Raw genomic sequence first — 20,488 nt, 5'->3', positions numbered from 1 at the left:
ATAAAAAGTCTTAAGTAAACAAAAACTTTTTAATGTTTTTGCTTATAATAACAATCAACATGCAACTATTACTTGTATTTTTCAAAGTACAAAAATTTTATACTGAACATTGATACATATTTTCTGATAAATGTGCAACCTTAGGCGGCAAATCTGTTTTTGTTGAGTTTCTTTACAAAATGAAAATTAAAAACATTTTACTATTATCTATGAGTGCTCTGAAACGTAGAAAAGTAGTTACTGAGGGTTTGGCAGCTGCTGATGCTCAAATGGCAGCCATGAAGGTAAGTTGAATAATAGTTTCGTTAAATGTCAGATATTACTTAAAGCAGTGATAAGGACGGCTGCACTATGGCTCCCGGCCCTATATCCACCCAGCGAAAAAAAAATAGAGGTTTCGGATCATTGCTGACCAAAAGTAATAGCATTTATAAATTACAGATTAGAAATCAGTAAAAAAAAAATTTAACTTCAGGAAGAAATTGTGACCCAAATCAACACAGAAAAAGATGCTCTTAGTGTCAGAATTGATCAGGCAAACATAGATTTTAAAATCTATCCTAATTGACTAAATGGATATTGCAGTATTAGTATCAAAGTTTCCGATGCCTGTCAGGTAATCCGTTTTGAGGGATAAACAGAGATAAGTGGGTTCCATAGTGACAAATCTTATTAATGTTTGTGTGATTTCCCTCAAATTGCCTATTTCAACACAGATCCAACATTCCCTTTTTAATTTATTTAATGGGAGTATGAGGGTTATTTTTCTTGCGTTTGTATATTCTTAGGCAGAAGAACCATACTTAATTAACTTCAAAAATACTTTCTGTGATTGCCAAAAGAGAGAAAGAATATTTTTTAAACTTTATATTAGAAATTAATCGGTATTTAAAAAATATTATTAGTTTTTAAAATCCTGGTTACCTTACCCAGATGCAAGAATACTTCAATGAGAAGTTTGCAGAATCTACTAAGGAGACAAATGATAAGTTTGCCAAGGTTATGAAACAACAGGAGGATTCTGATACAAGGAGAGATCAGCTATTCTCGGAATTTAAGGCAAGATTTATCTAATAAAGCTATTTTTAAAAGCGAAGCTTTTCTATAATTAGGGTCGGTCTGTACGTCCGTCCGTAACGGATAGTTTTTTGTTAATTTAGGCATGTTAGAATTGTAACTCTATAATCGTTCCCAGAATGTCCGTACGTCAATTTTAAACATGTTGATTTTATTTTTTTTTAAACAATTTTTTATTTGATATAATCATCCGATTGATCAGATTTTGTAGTACTGATTCCTATTACAATAAAGTACAATACTATAAGTGAACCAAATCTATAATCAAGTCCTAAAAATATTAGTATGTCCTTAAACAGTATGCTGTATTTAAGAAGTTTTGCAAGAAATTTAGGTATAATTTTGTCAAAACTTATATTTATATTTTAGTTCTGACACTCTACAAGAGTTAATGTTCGTCTGTCATAAAGTTTCAGAGCTTCGCTTATTTTGATATTTGTGGAAAATTGTCTATAATTCGATGCTATACATAAATTTTCAGTATGGAAGAGAACCGGTTCTAATCCACCAGATATTAATAGGTTTCAGATAATACTGGAAATTTAAAAATTAATTCCATAGAGATTGTTTACAATTGGGCAATAAATATATATGACACCGTCAAGTTAGACTTCTGATTATGAACAAATCTATTTTAGGATGAGCTAGAAAGTTTGAACAGTAAGATTGAAGAAGTGCTTGACAATGTTGGAATTACTATTCAAGAAAAGTTGATGGAAACTAATTCAAGTAAGATTTAAATTTCATCACGAACACTTTACTTTTGATAATATTTTATCATTTGTTCATCTTATGTTCAGAATTTGATCTTTTTTAAGGTGAATGTTTAACATGTAATTGACAAAATATCTATTAATTTCATAAAAGGGGGTTTTATTGACTTTTTAAAGTTGTCAGATATTATTATATTATTACAAAAACAGTCGAATAATCAGAATTGCAAATGAGTTAACACCTGATTTTAACTCAATTTAATACCCCCTAGTGTTATTTGCTATTTCTTTTGCGGATTTTTAACACTTTGTTAATGAGATATTTATTTAGAATAATTTTTTTAAAAATCTTTCTTGTATGTTATTTGAGTTACTAAAATATTGTTTTTTTAGCCTTCAAGAACACACTGAACAACGAATCTCAGAACGCTCAACAGCACAGGGCGGAACTAGATTTTGAAATGAGTTCTATCAAAGAAAAGATTGAAGTATTGGATCAAGGTGATAAAAATAAGTTGTCAACAAGGACAATTACATCCAATAGTAGTATTTAATTAATAATAAGTTTCATTCTTCCACCCTTGCATAATGAAGTAGGAATATTATCTATCTGTCGATTGGTCTCCCCTTTAAAATTATATAAATTTTGATCTCATTTTAAGAAATCCTAATATGTGAAAGAATTAGGATTTTATCTATTATTGGGAGAACGGTCAAACCTCCAAAAAGAAATATCCCCTAGAAAAATTTGTTTTTCGAATTCTTCTTTCTTTTATAAAATAAAGTTAGATGAAAAGGGAACTCTAAAAGCTAGGGGAAGCACTTCTAGTTCCAAACAATCCAGTAATAAAAAAATCTGATTTCTTGCCCATAAATATTAAATATAAATCTTAAAAAACAAAGCCTTGAATTGATTCAAACCTACTAAATTGCAGGTATCAATGACTTGCAGGAAAAGCTGTATGACTTTGAGCAAAACAAAAAGAACAATCTCATCTTCTATGGAATGGCCAATGACACAAGGTTAGACAGGTTTTCTAATGACGAAGCTACTCTACAAGTCTTTATTGTTGTTCTGTTTCTCCTGCTAAATCACCTACCAGGTTTTGTCTGTTAGCTAATAAAGTATTTTTCTTCCTACAAATACTTAGTATGTTAAAAAATAACTTGTATTATATTAAGCAACCAAAAAGTTTCCTTACAATTGCCATAATCGACCTTGTTTTATAAAAACAGTGTCTGTATTAATTGCAGCATGATTTTGTAAATTTTCTGTTTATAAGAAAATTTATGGTGAAATAATAGTTATTGCTGTCAATATTTATGGAATTGCTTATTTTTTTAAAATTAACAACTCACTTTAAGTAATTCTGGAAAAAATAATAGGTCAAGTAAACACAATAACCTTAATAAAAGGATGACAATTATTTCTTAAAGTAGAAACTAGCAGCTACGCCCCTAGAGGCCTCTATTGGCATTTAAATGTTTTTTTTATTTTAAATATCTAATTTGAGAAATAATTTGTCTATGTTATCAGATTTTAAATTCATGTCTCTACGTAGCGCGACTATGCTAGCAACACTATGCGGCAGAAATATTTCAATTTTTTTCGATTTTATTGTGATTTCTCTTTGGAGGGTGGTGGTACCCTTCCCTTAAAATAGTTATAAACCTTCCCGGGACCTATGAGAAGCTACCCTGTTAAGGAGAACCCGATCGGTTTAGCGGTTAGCGAGATCCTTCGGTACAGACACACAGACAGACAAACATCCTGTTATTTAGTATAAGGATTATTAAATACTAATATGTTTTCTTTTAAACAATGATTCTCTAGACAAAAAAAGGGCTGTATTTATCACCTTTGGGGACGGACAAGGACAACATAAGACAAAATCTTTATAGTAGATGCAATGTAACTATACACCTATTGCAGACAACCAACACTTTGATTGCACGACCTTTGTCAAAAGTCCTAAATATTAATTTTAATGAGTTGCGCCTATTCTTGTCCAAGGCATTCACCTCATTCTTGCATTACAGCCGTACGCACAATTTTTAACCTCTTTTATAATGACGTGTTTTGGGCCAAGATTTGAACCTATTTCAACCCCTAAAATGCGTGGAAGCACTACCAGATACTTTAAAGTCGCAGGACTATAATAAAAATTAAAAAAAAAATATTCAGAGAAACGAATGAGCTGTTGATGGGAAAGATTCAGCACATCATCAAAGTTACTCTGGGAATCAGAAGAGAGATTCCTGTAACGAAAGCAACGAGAATGTATACAGGTATAGTTTATTGAAACACTTACCATTTTATAATAGAAAGTTTAGTGGGACACCTGCCATTTTATAATAGTAAGTTTAGAAGGACACCTGCAGTTTTTAGAGCTGAATCAAAAGTAATGCAAAGAAAAGAGTATCAAAAAATGTACTCAAGTATATTAAATTTACAATGGGACATCTCCCATAACAATTGTTTTGAGTATCAAATGAGAATTACAGTAAAAAAATCTCTAATATTGTTTATATAAGTTATACAAACAGAACACCAGTCAATAAGACTTTATACATAGTTATCACTAGATGAAAAGAAAATGGCCTCAATTTTAAAGACAAATATTGCAAATCTGCACGATTAAAATCTACAAACAATTCAACCAACAACTAATTAAGAATGAAAATAAAACACCAACAGAAGTCAGGAATATAAGGATACAAAAGGGTTAGTGTCCATTGCTTTCAAATTATTCAGGAAGTAATTTTAAACGGTATTTTTTAGGCTTATGGGTTGGTAATGTCCTAGCAAGAGGTTGCACATTAGGTTTTTTAATTAAAAAAATTTGGAAGGAGGTTGAACAGCTATTTTCTCACGGCCGCCATTTAAGATTGGTTAAAAAAAATGACATACACAAAGTTGACCTGAAAGAAGTAGGCCAATAGATACAGTTGTTTCGAAGAACTTACTGCACAAACAATATGAAGCTATTTCAAGTTTAATATTAACAGCTTCGCATCTAGGGGTACTTGAGGTGGTGGAAGTTATACACATTTCCATGACCTATGAGAAGCTACATTGCAAAGGAAAACCATTAAGGTTCAGCGGTTAGCGATATTCTCCCGTACACACACAGAGATCATGTTACTTTATTATAAGTATAAATAAATAATAGGTACTAAGCTTATTTATTGTTAATATTCTTCCTTGTAAATTGCACAATCAATGCAGTTTCTCATTAAGAAAGTTTCCCAATGAATGTATTTGTTTCATGACTGATAGACAGGTACTAGACTAGATGTGGTTATAAATTTGTTACTTTGCATTGTTACAATAATCGTTATGATAAAGTAACAAGATCTCTGTCTGTCTGTTTGTACCGAAGGATCTCGCTAACCGCTGTACAGATATGTTTCTCCTTTGCATTGTGGCTTCTCATAGGTCCAGGGAAGGGTAATGACTTTTTTGAGGGACTGTACAACCACCCTCCATAGAGAAATCGCCCCTAGAAAAGAATTATGTAAACCAAACAAGCAGATAGGTAGTACGTAGGTAAATGTAGAAGATGTTAATTATAGGTGCAATGGCTTTTGATGATAGGGAATTTTAATAGTTTTTAAAATTCTTTTATAAGCAAAATTTTGTTAATAATTTCATTATGGATCAGTTTAATCAATATAGAATTAACCGAATCAGAATTACCGAAAGAAAAATAAAATTAGTATATGAATCATTGTTATCGCTATAAATATATTTTTAAACTTGATTAGTTAGAATTGTTTGCCTTTTTCCACAGTCTAATTATAATGGGCTTAATTAAGTTTTAAATTTAAACTTTGTCTATCAGTTGCAAACAATATAAACAAGGATGAAAACATTCAGTCAATGGTCATTTGTCATGGAAATATTAACCAGAAATTTCAAACAGAATGGGAGTCAAGAAAATCAAATGACATGCATACAATCCTCATATCCACCAAAAGATAGACAAAAATAGTTGCAGAATAGATGCCCTATTAAATTTGAAACTTCCGGAGTTTATCTTTTGTAGCAACTGAGAAATTATCATTTTAATGGCTTATTCTGAAAGGCAATAATTACCTACCTAATTTTGAAATAAAATCTTAATATTTTCAGGTCCTGAGATTTCGGGAGCAAGACCTGTTTTGGTTACATTTGAACATTTTAAGGTAAATGCAAACCTTTTTCCCACGTAAAATCTTGCAAAACCTTTCTAAAAGTGCACACCTTCACGCTCCTTAATCTTCTCTTGTATTCTAAAGAAGGAAGTTCTTTTGATGCTTCTTAGTCACAGCAAATAAGATTTAGGAATCAAACGAGGTTAGGGCCGCGGAATAGTCTCCTTTCCGAATCCCTAGGCTTCAAAATGTTTTTGGGATAAAGGAATTATTTACTCTACTGGCGATTTATTTTTTCTTAAATATTATTTCTTTCACTTTATTTCTCCTAATAAATTTAAAACAGTCTACATATAATAAACATAAAGTTTAATTACTCTATATCTTAATTTATATTCAATTACTTTAAAGTGGGTCTTGATAGCCGCAAACAATGAAAACAAAGTTAGAAATGTCAAAATTTTAAGGATAAATCCTTATTCAAAAGTAACAGGATGTCTATCTGTACCGAAGGATCTCGCTAACCGCTGATTTGAACGGATATATTTCTCCTTTAAAGTTTAGTTTCTCTTAGGTCCTAGTAATGTTTATCATTATTTTGATTATATTCACAATACTAAATGCTACGACCCTAGGTTCATTTGAGGGAAATAGGAGAGTTTTTTCAGGTCTATTTCTCTTAGGAGAAAGGAAATGCCATCCCCTAAAAAAATTATAAACCTTTCCTTAATTCTATTAAAAGAGAACCATATCGGTCCAGCGGTTCAGTGGTTAGCAAGATTATTCGTTACACAAGACTTCTACTTAACTTTGAATTATTATTTAAATTAAAAATCCATTCTTGTTTATTATGATGAAGATTCCACAGATCGTAAATGCTGAATATTTTTCTTAGGATCGGGAAGAAGTATTTAGAAAAGGAAATCTGCTAAAAGGTTCTAATATACATATTAGGTAAGAAAATTGCTGTAATAAATCCGTTATATACCAAAGTATTTTTGAGGGGAGGCTATAAATATTCATCAAAAAAAAATGGGGATAGTAAAAAAAACAAGGCACGCAGAATTTTGTTTACCAATTTAAAAAAAGCTTTCTACTAAGGGTAAAATTTACAAGGGGTAATTACCCCCGCCTCCCTTCCTTATATTTTTTTTCATTTGAAAGAAATGAACAACTTTGGGGTGTAGTAGATACCCAAATTACAAAATCACTCCCCCCCATTTAGACACTTTTTATTATCAATTGGTTATTTGACAATAAATGTATGTTTTAAAATTTTGATATTGCTTTAAAACAATAATAATCCATGGGATTGAAGTCATTTAAAGAAAAGTTATGTTAAGTACATTCTTTCGTGAGTTTTACATTTATAACATTTCAGTGAAGATTTGAGCAAAAGAACTCGTGAGAGCAGAGCAGAACTAAGAAAGTTCATGAGAAAGGTATATTTTTTTTGGTTTTAACAAATGTGATATATACTATCAAATACTTTTATTAGGTCCAAAGTACACTAATTGTGACATGCAATGTCATACACCTCTATTCTGATAATTAAAGTATAAATTTATGTTTCATAAACTTCAGGTAAAGGGAAAGAAAATAGGCTTGATAAGGTTTAGCTACCAACTTATTTAAACAAGATCACACACGGTTACACACTCAAAGATAAAACAAAACAATTGCAAAAGAAGTGTGACTTTAGTTAAAGTTAGGGTTAATTTGGAGACAAAAAGAAGTAGATGGATAAACTCATTTCATATATGTATATCAAACTCCTATAAACCGTAGGTATAAAAAACAGACCATCAACTAATTACAAAGTTAGAAAACGCAGATTTTCTAAAACTAAAAGCAAGTATAGAAGCTTAATTTGTTGCAGGTGAAACGAGCAGATCCAAATGCATCCTGCCACATGCAAAATGACAAGCTGTACGTCAACAACAAAATATATGTCTTCAATGATCTACAGGGAAAGGTAAACTATAAAAATCTTAACTAAACTATAAAATGTGTTTACCAATCTCACCAAGTAATAACATTTTTAATTTTAGCTGCCTATGAAGATTTAGGAATTTCTTGTAGCCCAATTGTTAGAATTTATTTCTTTTTCTACCTCTGCCCATTGTTACTATCCCAAAACCAAGTCTCGCTAGCATTGAAACGAGTTTTGTTAAAATTTGAAATTAAAATAAATTTTTAACAACAAAATTATAATAATACTCAATGGGGTTAAGAATAAAAGCCATAAAGAAAAACAAATTCATATTGTTAGACGACTTTTTGAAATTTATTTTAATTCTTTACTTTTAAGAATCACTTGCAATGTTTAGGTTATAGATTAATGGCTGTAGTTATAAAAAAAAATTATTTATAAATGTTCAATAAAGCTAAAACAAGTTCTAGTGTGTGTGTATGTGTTTTACTTTTATCGTTAAATCTCAATGTTTAGGTGGTTGAACAATCTCAACTTGAGGATCCACTGGCTCTGAATATTGCAACCATGATTATGAGCAGGCCAGGATCTGTAATGGATGACAGGTAAACAATTCTGAATATTTAATACTGGAGAATAATCATCATTGACACTTAAGTCAAGGACACGTATAAGATTTTTTCAATAGCCTTTGCAAGGGGCACGTTGTGTGACATCTAGGTATAATGGAGCCAGACGCAGTCACAGCACCCTAAACCTCACTTAACCTAAACCCCTAAGCTGCATCCACCAAAAGCTTCAACTGTTCAATTTGAATTCAGCCGGCCAGTGTTTATTTTTAAAAGCGAAGCTTTTATATAATGTTGATTTTTAAATTTTTAACAACAAATTTTTAAGTGATTTAATTATCCGATTGATCTGATTTTTGGTATATTGATTCCTGGAACAACAAAGTATAATGTTATAGGCGAAGCAAATCTATAATCAAGTCCTAAAAATGTAAGTATGTCCATAAACATTATGCTGTATCAAGCAGTTTTTCAACAAATTTACTTACAATTTTGCTTCGACTCTTATACATTTATATTCTGATTATTCAGTTCTGACACTATACAAGTGTTATTGTCCGTTTGTCCTACCGTTTTAATGCTTCGCTTTTGTGGATGTTGTCATCCTTGTTCAAGCTAAAATCATCTATACCGACATTCTAGCCTCACTAAGCAAGATTTGTAAAAGATTAAGCAAGGCAATGCCAGTTAAGCTCTACCCTGAATTTTGCAGGTGTCCCACATACAACTATAAAAATTATTAATTTACAGGCCCGGATCAGCCTTGTCAATATTCTCCCCGACTAAAACTCCAGTTCGCGGAGGCCGAGGCCAGCTAAGCAAGTCCATATCCCTGAACACAGGGCTTAACACACTGCCACCTTGTAAGTACTTGGACTGGGAAGGTAACTATTTTGGCGTCTTGTTTGCTTTTGACTATGGTACTTTTATGTATAGCAATGAGATTAACAAATGTATTCTTTGAATAAGGAAACGATTGGCAAGGGTTAGGGTTTCCCGCCAATTATTAGGCATGAAAAAAATAATATCTGCCTCCCTTTTTTTTCAATTTATTTCAATTTTTCTATGCTAGTTAGGCACTAATAAACTATAACTTGCTTATACCCTGTTATACCTAAGTAAAACATGACATGTCAGTTCTTCAAAGTTGATTTGTGTAATACCTAAGCTTTTTTATATTTTTTTACTAAGATAACTTTTTTCATCCGATTAGAAAGAATTTAAAAAATAAGTTTTTAATTTTAATTACAATGAAATTAAACTTTCATTGCTATTGAAATGAAAACTAAGCCAAACAAAAATGCGACGATTCAATATTTTGCATCAATCACTGCTGCACAAGTTTATACATTTCTTTTCAATTTACACAGAACAACTTTGTTTTACTTTACAAGTTTTTATTTATATTTTTGCTGCATTTAGTTTGCATATTTCGTGCTCAGCTTTCAATGTCATTTCCTTTAAATATGCAGTTCACTGGTAAAACATAAAAAAAGACAGGGTTGTAAACAAATCACTTTTTTACTCTCATTTTCGCTTTATAACTCAAGGTTTTGCAGAAACAAGGGCGAAAGAATGTAAGATTTGCATTGGAATTTGTTTCATTGTGCATAAAATGATTGATTTCGAAACTTTGCGAAAACTATTTGAGATTAACATCTCTAATCATTAAATTAAATTAAAAACAAGCCCTTTCTTTTAGATTAAATCACTGTTTCATCCATTAACTACTAAATCAATAGTATCCAGTCTTTATACGCCTAATAAGTATTAATTTAATTTTTATCTATAAAAGATATTAATTTGTTGGCCAAAAGGTATTGTTAATCAAGTAGGTTGAAAGAGTTGGGTAACTTAAGGAAAACAACTTGAAATAACTATAATAATTTTATAGGATGTCAAGTATCATACAAAGTAATTTATTATCAGATACCTACCAAATAATTATCCATATTTCAGTTGGATCAGAGATATCCAGTGATAGAGTCAGAGAACTTGAATCAATGCTAAATTCTCAGCAGGAAGAATTCAGTGAAAAGATGAAGGTAATAAATATAAACGGGTTATTTCTGTAAACCCCCCAAAATGCGGAATTAAACAAACTTGAATGTTAAGGAAAAACGGCTAGTTTCAGCGGTTAAAGATATATTTTGGTACAATATACACACAGACAGACATCCTACGTTATTCCTTCATCTTTAACCATATTAGATTAATAATAATAACCAATAATTTTGACGCCGTGCCGCATTAAAAATAGGGCATGTCCATATGTCCGTTAGAAATAGTCAATCGCGAGTTACTGTGACATCAGAGAATGTGCTAGCTCTCTTAAGAGATGCAAAACTGCGGACTTACATTTAAGAAAACTTGACCTATTACTGTATAAAAGATGTCCATTTTTCTTTTTCATGATATACACACACGCATTAAGCCGGTTTTTATACATTGTACGGGCGTATTTCTATTAAGACTTATTATATTGAAAACTAGCGGCTTCGCCCCTAGCCTCTAGGGGCTTTGCCCCAAGAGGTTTTATCAAACTAATTTTTCGTGTTTTAGATTTTAAAGATATTTTACAAAAAATAATTTTATTTTTTTTTTTGGGGGGGGGGGTAATTTTGCATTTTTGGGGGAGTTAGGGGTGTCCCAACCCCCAAGAAAATAGTTATAAACCTTCCCGGGACCTATGAAAAGCTACCCTGTAAAGAAGAACCCGATCTGTTCAGCGGTTAGCGAGATCCTTCGCTACAAACAAAGAGACAGACAGACAAACAAACATCGTTCTACTTTGTATTATAGATTAAGTATTTAAAATTTAAAATTTTAGAGTTTTGAAGCCATCATAAAGAAGCAAGAACAATTGATTTCTAAATTACAAACCAAGGTCTGTATTAATAATTGTACCAATTCTATATTGATTAATGAGGCAATACAGCAACTGACATGTGTTCTAAATTTTAAATTATTACAAAAGCTTTTGGTAGAGTAAAATTAATATCTGACTAACATATTTGTAACATTATACAAACTGTTAAACTTTAGTAATAAATGCAAGCTTATGTTATTTGTTCATTAAAATTTATAAATAAACCCTTATTAGCATTTTAGTTTAATTTTAAAAAGAAAATAATTTGCCCGGGGCGATTTTTCTTGGGAGGTTGGTGGTACCATTTTTCAAGAGTCATTAGACATATAAGAAGCTCCACAGCGGTTGGCGATATCTTAAGCTAGAGACACGAAATACACAAAACAGACATCCTGTTACAATTTTTAACATATGAACCAAGAATAAGAATATCCAAAAGTAGCGTTACAAAAGATAATGCTACTTAATAATCATCAAAGTATAGGTAGTTTTAATTAGACACCAAAAACTGAATTAATTCGAGAATATAAATTTTGTGATTGTTGCTGTTTTTGGGTTCAGTTGTTGGTTAAAGCTGCACTGGTTTAGACCTAGTCTAAGTAATGAAGGGGATAGGACAAGTGAAATTAAGCGGTAGCAATTGTCCTAAATTCTTTTTAATTATGTTTAAATAACGGAATGAAACTAGTTTTAGAGTAACTGCGCTTCTAAAAATACATTTTTCAGGGAAGTCCCAACGGATCAGCACCACCACTACCAAATGATTTCTAGAGCTGCCATTTCATAATAACATTGTTTCTTTTAGCATAATCAAAATCACATTGATACTTGATAACTTAGAAAATAAATAAAGCATTCAATACAATTCATTTGTTTTATTCTTTAGGACATAGGTATTATTATTAAATACATGTAAGTAACTTTTAATCATAAGGAAAAGTTTTTTAAGCATCTGAATGAAAACTAATTTAGACAGATTTTTTGTGGTTTTAATAGATTACAAATTAAAACTAATTTTTTACAGATGCCGGATTTTATAAATAAAATATTTTTCATTATTTTGATTAAAAATAATTTGAAGCAATTGTGCTAGAAGAATGTTGTCTTTCGAGTTGAAGAAACTACAAAAAAAATGTTTTCACAGCCGGTTTTGTTCTTTTAATTAAGGCACTATTAATATACATAGGTATTATAAATAAATATTTTAAGGTAATTAAAATTTGACTATAAATAGGATAGAATTGTCCGTCTATCTTTAGCACCAGAGTAGAATTTGAGATAAAAGCCACAATCTTGATGTTAAGTGGAGGCAGCAAGATGTAGTCTAAAAATCAAATCAAAGATTAAATTGTTAATAACAAGGGGGGGTGGGGAGGGGGAGCGGATGTGCAACTTTTGTAAACAAACCTAAAACAGAAAATAACTCAACCCAAAAAAAATACAGCACTGGTATTTAGCATGACAGCTGCTTTATTAAGTTAAAATGTGGAATTGCGGTAGAAGGTCTTCTTCCACCAAAAACAGGCATCACTTTCTTATGTTTTAGGTTTCTTCAACTTTGCTCCCCCACCCCCTTAAAAATACAATATTTGGAGATATATTCACTTCGATATGCACAGCCTTGTGATTTATAAACAAAGCTTCTTTACAAGTTTTACAGGATGTTCTGTAGGAAATTCTCTTGTTAAGCATTGGATAAATTCGGAATTAAATCAAAGTGGGCTAAATATACTTCTTAGTTGGATAAAAAGAAAATAAGAGAAGTTAAGTAAAACAAAAAAACATTCTTCCACAAAATCGTCACTATAGTTGTTTTCTCTTAATTTACCTTTTTTATGATATAATATAAGTTTACAAGCTCTGCAAATCTATTTGTATTCAGCATTTAAAGATCTGCCAATGATAAGTCTTCTAACTTCACTTGTTCCAGCTCCGATCTCATACAATTTAGCATCCCTGAAAATATTTGCATTGCTTTATTTAACAACATTTAAAACTAATAATTTTAAAAGACAGGTATCCATTATTGATTTTACTTTGAATCAAATATTAAAATAAGATAGGTATAATGCTCTTTCTTCTGTCAAAATATCCTCAAAGGAAGCATTTTTATTTCCTTTAAAAAATGTTTAGGAAAGGGAACTACATCTCTGATGAGATAAGTTACTATAAAGAATATTTTCCTTTACAAAACTTACCTTAAAAATCTACCAGTAGGATAATCATTAATGTATCCATTGCCTCCCAAAATTTGAATGGCATCCAGGCAAACCTAAATATTTAAGTTTAATTTCATTTACGTTGGATAATTTATAAAACGATTAAAATTGATATGAACAATAACATATATAGTCTTATGATACTATCATGCAAATAAGGATTAAACATTACAATGAACGGTAAAATAACATGCACCCCAATTTTGATTTTTGAAATTCTGCCAATAGAAGAAGGTAAACTTGTGAATGTGGACTCGTGGAGGGTGGAGGTAATTATTGTAGATTTAACTATAAGTCGCGAGGGTGATAATCAATATTAATAAGAAAACGTTATCTCATTCGTTGGCCTAAAAACTTTGGGGACTATACAGTATACATTAAATATTGACATATACAATTACCCAATATTGTTACCTGGGTGCACTTTTCAGCCGCGTAAAGGATAACACCAGCGCAGTCCTTGTTGCTGAAGTATCCCTGGTCACAGGCTCTGGCCACGCAGTAGGTATAGGTACGGCAGGCATTCAGGGTGGTGTACATATCAGCCATCTACAAATGTATAACGGTTAGAAATACATTAGGTATAAAATATATATTTATTTGTATCATTTTTACTGATTTTTTATGTTCTACTTGTTGTTACCTTGTAAGGAAAGGCAAGTACCTATATTTGTATAATTTACATAATATCTAATTTTATTTAATGGATATTTCAGAATCAAATCTGACAAAAAAAAAATAATACATATGGCAGATATATATCATAACTCTCAGTTAGTTACCTATTTTTAAGTTGTTCTATTATTCAATCATTCTATTAACACCTTGTACCCATGTACTATAACCTAAGTGTTTGATGGACGTTATGCTCGCCGATATTCTTACGTTTTTATCAATGATAAAAAACTGAGATTCAAACTATTTTTACCTTTCCTTGGATAAGCTGGAATTCTCCAATCCTTGTCTCAAATTGTTTTCTTTCATGAGCATAAGCAAAAGCAGTGTCACACGCGGCTTGCATAAGACCTGTAAAACAAATATGATTTTAATTTGTAGTTGTACCCATCAGTGGACAAAGGAAGCTAAGAAATATGACTTAAAATCCCTTTTATCTTTCCTTCACTTTTCTACCTGAAGTTTCAAATCGTTCTACAAACATCTTATATTTAAACTATAAGTATGGGTTTTAATCCTTCATAATTATAAAAGAAAAACAAATTGTAATAAAAAATATTCACTAAACTAGAAAATCGTCTAAAATATATTTACCAAGAGGTCCGCCTGTAAGTACAAGTCTTTCAAGATCCAAACCAGAAAACAAAACATAGATTCCTTTGTTGATTTCACCGAGAATATTTTCTTCGGGTACCTAAATTAACAAAATATAACCTAAAATTTTAAGAACACGTCTAAATAGAAATTTGGCAATACATTACCAAAATAATAGTTTATTGTGATGTTTTACCCTTATATAAAAGTACAGGTTGTCTGTCTGTGTGTACCTTAAGGATCGTGCTAACCGCTAAACTAATTGGGTTCTCCATTACAGTGAAGCTTCAGATTGGTTTATAATACTTTGGGGGAGAGTAACTTCACCCTCCTAATAAAAATTACCTTTTGAAAAAATCCACTCCCCCACCCCCCCTAAAAAACTGGAGGCCTCTAAATGCGTAGTTATAAATAATGTTAATATTTCAGCTGGTCTAGAAATATTAATTTTGTGTATATAGCAAAATAAAAAAATACCTTGCAGTTGTCAAAAACAAGTTCACAAGTTCCAGAACCACGAATACCAAGTTTGTCCAACTTAGGACTGGATGTAAATCCCTCCATTCCACGTTCTTTCAATAAAATAAGTATTTAAAACAATTCATTGGACATAATATTTCATTAAATTAAGATTTTACATATAACAAGAAACAAATTTAAGGGATTTACCTAAGAATTGAAAATCTATAGGTAGATACTAGATAGGCATTTCGTTCCAATATATATTAATTCAAATTGCATACAGTAAAAAAATACGTAATTTCAACTTTCATTCAAAAGTTTTAATTCTAAGATCAATACCTAGATTACGTCAAATATGTTCCTTAGTACTTACCAATTAAGAAAGCAGTTACTCCATGTTGTGGCTTAGCAGCATTGGGATTTGTCTTGGCATAAACCACAAGAGTGTCAGCATAAGGTCCATTGGTGATCCAAAATTTAGTTCCATTAAGGATATAATAATCTTTGTGCTTTTCTGCTCTAGTTTTCATACTCACTACATCAGATCCTGAATTTTCATGGAAAAATTAATGGAAATTGGTAAGAAAAAGTTTAAAATTCAGCCAAAAATACAAAGAAAAAAAATGTCGTCTAACTGATAATTTCTAAGGTTCATAAATATGTAGGTAAATTACATTTTGATTACCTAATTAGACATAGTTTCTTAGTTAACAAACCTAAATAGTCATGTATTAATTTGAGGCACTCTTTTGTATAGTAACTAGAACCAGCTCAAACTCCACATTCAAGCATATTTACTTGAGCCGCTACCTTAAGAGAGCCTCATATTTTTACCAAACCCTGCCGAGTTTAGCAGGTGTCCCAAATTAAGTCCAGCATGAATGAAAAAAGGAATGACATTCTTCGCAGAGGAGCTTTGGATAAGGACTGTATTATATCACGTAAGTGACTATTAGGTCTCCTAACTAATCCATAACCCCCTTCTTACACAACTACGGGGAAGTTGTGAGAATGTACTGCTGAGAACTTCTAGTACCTGCCCCTGCTTCAGACATAGCCAGAGCACCAAAGTGTTCTCTAGAACAAAGTTTAGGTAAATATATAAATATCCTATACCTGCCCCTGCTTCAGACATAGCCAGAGCACCAAAGTGTTCACCAGAACTAAGTTTAGGTAAATATATAAATATCCTATACCTGCCCCTGCTTCAGACATGGCCAGAGCACCAAAGTGTTCACCAGAACAAAGTTTAGGTAAATATATAAATATCCTATACCTGCCCCTGCTTCAGACATAGCCAGAGCATCAAAGTGTTCTCCAGAACAAAGTTTAGGTAAATATATAAATATCCTATACCTGCCCCTGCTTCAGACATAGCCAGAGCACCAAAGTGTTCTCCAAAACAAAGTTTAGGTAAAAATATAAATATCTTATACCTGCCCCTGCTTCAGACATAGCCAGAGCACCAAAGTGTTCACCAGAACAAAGTTTAGGTAAATATTTCTCCTTCTGCTTCTCGGTTCCATTTCTATAATTTTAAATAATATTTAGGTAGATACCTCAGTTTACATCAAAACTTTAATTAAATCTCATTTCCACACCATGACATGGTATTTTAAAAGTAACTTCAAATTTCGTAAAAATACTGGTTTCTTTCCAAATTAAAATCGTTTCATTCATTTCATGGTAAAGGTGTAACGAAAACCAAACAGAAAACAGCAAGGCAAAATATCACTATTAACTAACAACATTACACCACCTGTTCAGATAAAAAAAAACAAGTTAAAAATTTTCTGATCCCCATACCTATTAATTTGGTTAACACAGAGATTAGAGTGAGCACCATAGCTGAGGGCAATGGCTCCACTAGCTCTGCTGATTTCCTCCATTGCAATCACGTGATCAAGGTAACCCATATCACTGCCTGTAAAATAATATAGGGTAAGGGGGGGGGAAATTTCGTTTTTTTTCGGTTTTTTTGAAAAAAAATGGGGTAAATATTAATATTTTCAAATGAAACCAAGACCAGTAGAAAGCTTACGGAAAGGACTATCAGGTCCTAAAAGGACATTATCCTAGGACTTTTAGAAGTTGGCCGAAATTGACCGCAAAAAAGTTACCGATATTTCCCCACCACCGGGGGAAATATCGGTAATTTTTTTCAACCTAAAAAAAATCGATGAAAAACGGCCAGTTGAACATAAATAATCATAATTAGTATAGGTTATAGGGATTATCCACAAAAAGTTTCATAATGATCGGACTATTCCTTCTATGTTAAAAATGAATATTTTTGAAAGACGCGAATTTTCGATTTTTTTTTTCGAAAATTTTTTTTTTTTAAACTTAAAATTAATATAAGAAAAAAACGTATTTTATTACTTTTTAGGCCTGATCCTAAAAAAGCTCACATTGAACTATAGATTTAGCCCAAAAAACATGAAAATTGATTAAAAATTGACCTCAAAAATTGAATTTGAAGCAAAAGTGTCATCTTTGCAAAAAATCTTGACTACATTTTAACCTTAAAAAAATCGATGAAAAAAGGCCAAACGACCAAACAAGCGTAATAAATCATAATTAGTATAGGTTATTGGGATTAACCACAAAAAAATTCATAAAGATAGGACTATTCCTCCTATGTCAAAAATATTTTTTTTTCATAGGACCAGAAATTTTGATTTTTTCCTCGCAAAATTTTGATTAAAAAAATAAAAAAATTTTTTTTTTGTTTTTTATCTGTTCTATTCATTTTTAGGCCTAATTCTTAAAAAGTCCATATGGAATAATAGATTTGACAAAAGAAAACATGAAAACATGACCTTAAAAGTTGAATTTTAATTTCTTTTGAAATTACCGATTTTTCCCCCGGCGCCAACTTTGGTCATTTTTGAAAAAAATATTTACCCGATTTTAAAGCTCTCAACGGATTTGGAAAAAGCGGGCAATTTCTAGTTCAAAAAGTTTTTCAGATCAGCTCTAGGTCTTACCAATTTTTGTGTAGGTCGATCTTTACACACCAACTAAAAAATTTTTGGAAAAAAAAAATTTTCGTCCGACTTTGAGACCCAATAAGTACCCTTAATATTCATCTCACAAAAAAATTCATTTAATACTTTTTTGTAGGCAATTTAATAAGGAACAAATTTGCTTTTATGTTTTTTTCTGTCATTTGAAAGGAACATGGAGAAAAAGGTCATTTAATGAAGGTAGGTCGAAATTACCGAGAATAGCCCCTTACCGAAACTTCCCCCCCCCCCCTTACCCTATACTTATTAATGCAACGCAGGTTAAAAAAAATTACATTACAAAGATTTTAAGGATTCTAATAAAACCAAAGACATTCTTAAACAAGTACCTACCTATTCTTTTTAAAAGCGAAGCTTTTCTATAATTAGGGTCGGTCCGTCCGTCCGTACGTCCGTCCGAGATAGATAGCTTTTATTCCTTAATTTAGGCATGTTAGAATTGTCCTATCAATTTCAAACTTTGCATGATGATTCCTGTTGTAGTTAGGTACGATTTAGAAAGCGTAGCAACTCTATAATCATAACCAGAATGTCCGTATGTTCATTTTAAACATGTTGATTTTTCTACTTTTTTAACAACAAATTTTTATGTAATCTAATTATCCGTTTGATCTGATTTTTGGTATATTGATTTCTGGGACAACAAAGATCAATATTATAAGCGAAGCAACTCTATAATCAAGCCCTTAAAACGTAAGTATGTCCTTAAACATTATCCTGTATCAAGCAGTTTTTCAACAAATTTACTTACAATTTTGCTTCGACTCTTATACTTTTATATTCTGATGATTCAGTTTAGACACTATACAAGTGTTAATGTCCGTTTGTCCTACCGTTTCAGTGCTTCGCTTTTATGGATGTTGCCATCCTTGTTTTTATTAAATTATAGTTTTTCCTACCTAAGTGATCAAAAAGAGGAAACATTAATTATGACTTTATTGAGTCTAAACTATAATTGTTAAGATTTCTTTCAGAGAAAATTACCCAGTTATACATTTTATAGCAATATTTTTCAAAATTACTGATAGCTTGAAAAGATCTCATCGTAAGATGTGTTGTAAAAGTAAATTTTACCTCCATAATCGCTGCTGGCAGTAATACCAAGAAGACCCATGTCTCCCAGCTTGCGCCAGAAAGCTTTGCGGTCAGCAAAATCATCTGCTTTGTCAATCCTAAAATAAATTAATGTCTCTGGCTTTGGTAATTCAAGGTTATTTCGTACAAGAGGAAGTTAATTTGCAAATGTACAGAAAACTTCTAAAAGTCGTATATTAATTGTTATACTATTAAACGACACGCGATATGTTTAGTGATGTTAATTTCATTCCGATTCAAAGATCAACCAAAAATGACAAAAATTCAAAATAAGATCTTTTACTTACTCATCTGCATAAGGTGCCAACTCTTTCTGACAGAAATTAAACAATGTCTCTCTGAGCTGAATCTGGTCTGAAGTTAAACCATTGACTCTGTCGTCCACTGGATAATGTGTTAATGTCCTGTAAAAAAAACGTAGTCATAAGATGCAACGGTGCTTTTCCTTAAAGGGCCTAGCAAAAAATAACCCACCACCCCTCTTATTTTAGAAATAATTTGAAAATAAGTGGTAGAGAAGTATTTTTCCTATGCTTAACCACTGCGGCGTAGCCTTGACCTGCGGTGTCCTAGCCCTGCGGGACGGCTACTCAGTAAACAATATAACCTAAACTAGTCTCAAATAGTAAAAAAACTAAATTACTCTTCTTATTTTCAAATCATTTTTTAAAGGGGGGTTCTGAGCTTGATTTTTTCTTTTAGGGCCGAAGAAACTAAATCTATAAATAAAAAATTGCTTTAATTTAGTGGATAAGAACAAATTAAGTGTCTATATCTGATTCTAAAATATACCAAGTAACAACCCGATAAAAAGGACTAAACCCCCCAAACAAACTATGGGTCTTTTCCATTATACCTACTGATTAAGATAAAGAAAAGAATACAAGAGCTAAAATTAATAGGTAGTAAGTACAATCAAATAAACTATCTTAATACCTTGTAGAAATTGGTGACACATTTTTGATATTTTGTAACAGTCTTATAGACTGACGAAAATTTATCATTTTATTCATGTCTGAAAAAAGTAGGGTCAAGCGGGGCATTAACCGGTAAGGGGCATTACCGGTAATTTTTTACCCACCTTCAGAAAATGACATTTTTCACCATGTTCTAATC

At 31.4% G+C, this 20,488-nt stretch overlaps 2 protein-coding genes across 3 annotated transcripts; one reads left to right on the top strand and one right to left on the bottom strand.

Moving 5' to 3' along the window:
- Nucleotides 1-48: 48 nt before the first annotated feature.
- Nucleotides 49-12,163, top strand: LOC145314256 (uncharacterized). 2 transcript variants are annotated; one of them, XM_080154101.1, is made up of 16 exons: nt 49-284; nt 476-535; nt 934-1,059; nt 1,716-1,806; nt 2,184-2,291; nt 2,726-2,813; nt 3,976-4,079; nt 5,926-5,978; nt 6,823-6,881; nt 7,309-7,369; nt 7,807-7,902; nt 8,377-8,465; nt 9,180-9,292; nt 10,389-10,474; nt 11,260-11,316; nt 12,025-12,163. In XM_080154101.1, exons 1-16 carry the CDS (start codon nt 180-182, stop codon nt 12,067-12,069), a joined length of 1,341 nt encoding a protein of 446 aa, XP_080010227.1. In that variant the 5' UTR covers nt 49-179; the 3' UTR covers nt 12,070-12,163. The 2 variants fall into 2 exon arrangements, with proteins under 2 accessions (XP_080010227.1, XP_080010226.1); XM_080154100.1 differs by having other exon boundaries at nt 9,180-9,313.
- On the bottom strand, nt 11,738-20,439 carry LOC145314257 (isovaleryl-CoA dehydrogenase, mitochondrial). The gene is made up of 13 exons (XM_080154102.1): nt 20,309-20,439; nt 19,660-19,776; nt 19,352-19,449; nt 17,055-17,172; nt 16,685-16,776; nt 15,622-15,795; nt 15,264-15,358; nt 14,787-14,886; nt 14,446-14,543; nt 13,932-14,066; nt 13,497-13,570; nt 13,127-13,254; nt 11,738-12,622 (listed from the first exon to the last, which is right to left on the bottom strand). The coding sequence occupies exons 1-12, from the start codon at nt 20,413-20,415 to the stop codon at nt 13,167-13,169; spliced, it is 1,296 nt and encodes a 431-aa protein (XP_080010228.1). The 5' UTR covers nt 20,416-20,439; the 3' UTR covers nt 11,738-12,622; nt 13,127-13,166.
- Between the last annotated feature and the right edge of the window lie 49 nt (nt 20,440-20,488).

The sequence above is a fragment of the Acartia tonsa genome, chromosome 3, assembly GCF_053477335.1.
Source record: "Acartia tonsa isolate MP-2025a chromosome 3, ASM5347733v1, whole genome shotgun sequence".
Classification (NCBI taxonomy): Eukaryota; Metazoa; Arthropoda; class Copepoda; order Calanoida; family Acartiidae; genus Acartia; species Acartia tonsa.
This window is presented reverse-complemented; position numbering and strand designations above follow the sequence as displayed.